The 3808-nt window shown below is 54.3% G+C and overlaps 1 protein-coding gene across 1 annotated transcript; it reads right to left on the bottom strand.

Moving 5' to 3' along the window:
* Window positions 1-1603: 1603 nt before the first annotated feature.
* On the bottom strand, window positions 1604-3709 carry Epo (erythropoietin). The gene is made up of 4 exons (XM_010609613.2): window positions 3456-3709; window positions 3120-3206; window positions 2682-2861; window positions 1604-2299 (listed from the first exon to the last, which is right to left on the bottom strand). Exons 1-4 carry the CDS (start codon window positions 3684-3686, stop codon window positions 2144-2146), a joined length of 654 nt encoding a protein of 217 aa, XP_010607915.1. The 5' UTR covers window positions 3687-3709; the 3' UTR covers window positions 1604-2143.
* Between the last annotated feature and the right edge of the window lie 99 nt (window positions 3710-3808).

Here is a 3808-nt window from a genome sequence, read left to right as displayed (position 1 = left end):
CTGCCCTCCTCCTCCTCCTCCTCTTCTTTTTTTAACTTTTTTTGAGATAGGGTCTTGCTATGTAGTTCAGGCTGGCCTTGAACTCACCGCAATCCTCCTGCCTTGGCCTCCCGAGAGCTGGGACTACAGGCTTGCACCATCAGGCCTGCCTCTTTCCGTTTTTTTTTTTTAAAGCCAGTCATAGAGCTTGAAACCAGGGCCTTGACATCAAGCTACATCCCCAACCCTTTTTATTTTTTATTTTGAGATGGGGTCTCACTATGTTGCTAAACTGCCCAGGCTGAGTCCGAACTTGCAATCCTCACACCTGTAGTTTTTCCTGCCACAGATTGCAAAACATTATCTCTCTCTTTGCTTATGTGCAGAGGTACAGGCTGACATCTCTATGTCATGTTTTAGAAGCAGACACATACAGGATAATGGCCAGGACTGGGTCCTTACATAGTTCTATGGCATTTTTTGCTGACTGCATGGGTGAAACTTCCTTTCCAGGTGAAGCATTACTTTGAGGAAGGAATCAAGTCACTGTCAGAGTCAAGCACAAAATTAGAACTAGGAGCAAGAGTGGAGGCTGAAGCTGAGCATGGTGGCACATGCCTATAACCCCAGCACTGGGATGCTGAAGCAGGAGGATCCCAAGTTGGAGCTGAACCTAGGCAATTTAGCAAATTAGCCATACCATCTCAAAATAAAAAGTGAAAAAAGGCTGAGGATGTAGCTCAGTAGAAGAGACCCCGAGTTCAATCAGACGAATTCCTCCTACCCTGCAAAATAGGGTGGAGGTTGAGTTTCTTGGCACGAAGGTCCATGCCTGTCACCCCAGGGGAGTAAGGGAACAGATGAGAATTACCTGGGAGGAAGAGCAGCTGAGGGAAGGAGTGAATGGAGGAAGTGGGCATCCCTATTTTCTTGGCCTGGGGTAAGTTGCTGTACTTCTTCCTCTGCTCAGTGGGAACCAATGGGAATGGCAGCAGGAACTTGTCATAGGGTTGTGTGAGAAGATATAAGGGACCACCAGGATGGCACTTGTCACAGAGCAATGTCCCAATAAGACAACTGTCCATGAAGGTGGCTCCTGCTGTGCCCTGCCTACATAACCTTCTGCAAGGTGCGGGTTGGGCCTGAACGCTGAGAGTTCCCAGGCCACAAGATTTAAGGGGGGATTATGTGCCAAGCTAGGAGGCTGATGCAGAAATGTGGCATGACCCAAAGGGGCCAAGAGGCAAGGCAGGAAATATTAAGGTAAGGGTCTGGTAGCCCCTTTCCAAAGGAAATCCTCCCTCCTCCAAGCTACCATTTCCTCAATGGTGGCCTTGGCGCCCTGAGCGATTGTTGTGGTGGGCTGGCAGCTGCCCACTGAGGGACAGCCTTGACTGGGGCCTCTTTATTGACCAGTGTGGGCAGAGTCTGTGGCCTCGGGCCCAGTGGGGTCAAGAGGTCACCCAGGCCATGCAAGGCAGCACGTAGGGCCCAGCCCCCTCCATCTCTGGCTTCCCAGATCTGACGCCCTGCTGCCAGGATGGGGAGAGTCTGGGGAGTGGGGGCTTCTGGGAAACAGAAAAGCCAAGAGCCATGTTGGTGGATTCAGCTCTTACCAGTGAGGTTTTAAAAACACAAAAAACTTGCACACACACTCCCATGAGAGCCAGGAGCCAGCCCCTGTCCCATCGTTCTAGCTCCTACCACCCCATTGCCCAGTGGGCCCTGTGGCCGTGGGAGTCCCCATGAGACCTGGAGAATTCATATTTGCCATCTAAATTCTCCAGTCCATCCTGTCCTTGTTTGGTGCATGCAGAAGCATCGCCTCCAGAGCTTGTGCTGGTGTCATAGTTCTGCAGGGCACCGAGTGAGTCTGGGGTTCTCCCCATGCAGCTCTGCCCGAGTTTCAAGCTAGTCTCTGTATTCCTGCTGATCTGGGTCTCAGGCTGGTTCTGCGACATCCTTAGATGTCAGAGCTGAGCTCTGGACAGTTTCTCTGGCCCCCACGATGTCACTGCTGGCACTGGAGTGTCCGTGTGATAGGCTGGCGCTAGGGAGACAGCCCCTGGGGGTTTGGGAGTGATGGAGGGGAGGCGTGGCACAGGCAGGAGTGGTGGTGGCAGTGGTGGCAGTGGTGGTGGACGAGCCTGTGGGAGGCACCTGGTCACCTGTCCCCTCTCCTGCAGGCCTCCCCTGTGTACAGCTTCAGTTTCCCCCGGAGGAAATTGGAGTAGACCCGGAAGAGTTTGCACAGAGCATCCACAGTGAATGTTCGGAGTGGAGCAGGGGAGGCTGCATCTGGAGGCAAGATGGGTTCTTTCTGCCAGGGGAGAATAGGAGGTTACCATGGTGCTGGGGACCCAGATGGAAATAGGATCAGGGACAGAATGGGGGTGGTGGTGGCAGGGAGAGCACCAGTATTCCTCAGCAGGATCTTTTTCCCATTTTTTTTTTTTCTTTTCTTTTTGTAGTACTGGGAATTGAACCCTGGGCTTTACACTGAACTGCATGCCCACCCTTTTTATTTTTTGAGACAAGGTCTTGCTAAATTGCTAAGGTGCCCAAGCTGGGCTTCAATTTACAGTCCTCCTGCCTCAGCCTCCCAGATTGCTGAGATTACAGGCATGGTACCACCACACCCAGCCCTTTTCCTCTATCTTACTGAAAGGGCAAGTGGAAATGCCCATGTCCCTCCTGCTCACCTGAGCCCCCAGGGTGCGGAGTAGGGAGGTGAGGCTGCGCAGGCCGCTGACAGCTTTGTCCATGTGCAGCCTCAGGGTCTCTGATGGCTGGGAGGAGTTGGCCAGCAGGGCCTGGCCCCGCAGGATGGCTTCTGATAGCAGCACCAGACCTTGCCACACCTCTGCGGCTTGCTGCCCCACCTAGAGGAGCAGAGACTTGGAGTCAGCTGTCCCATGTCACCTCCTCCCTCCTCCCTGTTGGCTTGCAGCAAACTGAGCAAACAGGTTTGCAATAACATTCTGAGTGAATGAATGAATGAATGAATGAATGAATAGCATCTTTGCACTCAGTTTCTTCTTTCATTCCCTTCTACCCCAGCAGGAACACACACACACACACACACACACACACACACACACACACACACACACCCAAGAGGAAGGGAAAGCTGTGCTCACCTCCATCCTCTGCCAGGCATAGAAGTTCACTTTAGTGTCTGGGACGGTGATGTTCTCACCCAGGCTGCAGTGTTCCATGCAACCCATCTGAAAAACACAGTAGGGGAGTCAGCACCCCCAGCGGCTGTGGCTTTTGGCCCTTGACTCAGTGCCCTCTGGCTTTGCCCCCTGTCTAGCTTCCAGGCACGCTTTTGAGGACACCAGATTTATCTTTGGGGAGGGGGGGTCTGGCTTCCACCTCCACCTTGAACCAAGCACCAGGTTCCTGGACCTGGGAGGAGACCCCAGGAACCCCGAGAGTCAGTCCCGTGGAGTGTGCTGGGGAGGTGACCTCACCGTGACATTCTCAGCGTCCTTGGCCTCCAGGATGTACCTCTCCAGGACTCTGCTGTCACAGATGAGGCTCTGGGGGACGTCCAGGGGGGTTGGGAGGCCCAGAGGAAGCAGCAGCAATGACAGCAGGAGCCAGGTAAGACCTTCTAGAAGAGAGGCAGGCTGAGAGTGAGGCCGGGTTCTGACCCCAGCCAGTCCTCGCCGGCCCCGGCCCTGCGAGCGCACAGCCTTCATTCAATTCCGCCGCGCGCGCACACCCCACCCCCAGCGCCCGGCATCTACTTCTCCGGCCAAACTTCAATCCCAGCGCGCGCCAGAGCGGATCCCGCCTGCTGCTCCAGGATCCAGGTATCCGC

This window comes from Fukomys damarensis, unplaced genomic scaffold, assembly GCF_012274545.1.
Source record: "Fukomys damarensis isolate Sample0158 unplaced genomic scaffold, DMR_v1.0_HiC HiC_scaffold_17, whole genome shotgun sequence".
NCBI lineage: Eukaryota > Metazoa > Chordata > Mammalia > Rodentia > Bathyergidae > Fukomys > Fukomys damarensis.
Note: the sequence above shows the minus strand (reverse complement) of the source record. Positions and strands in the feature narration are given on the sequence as shown.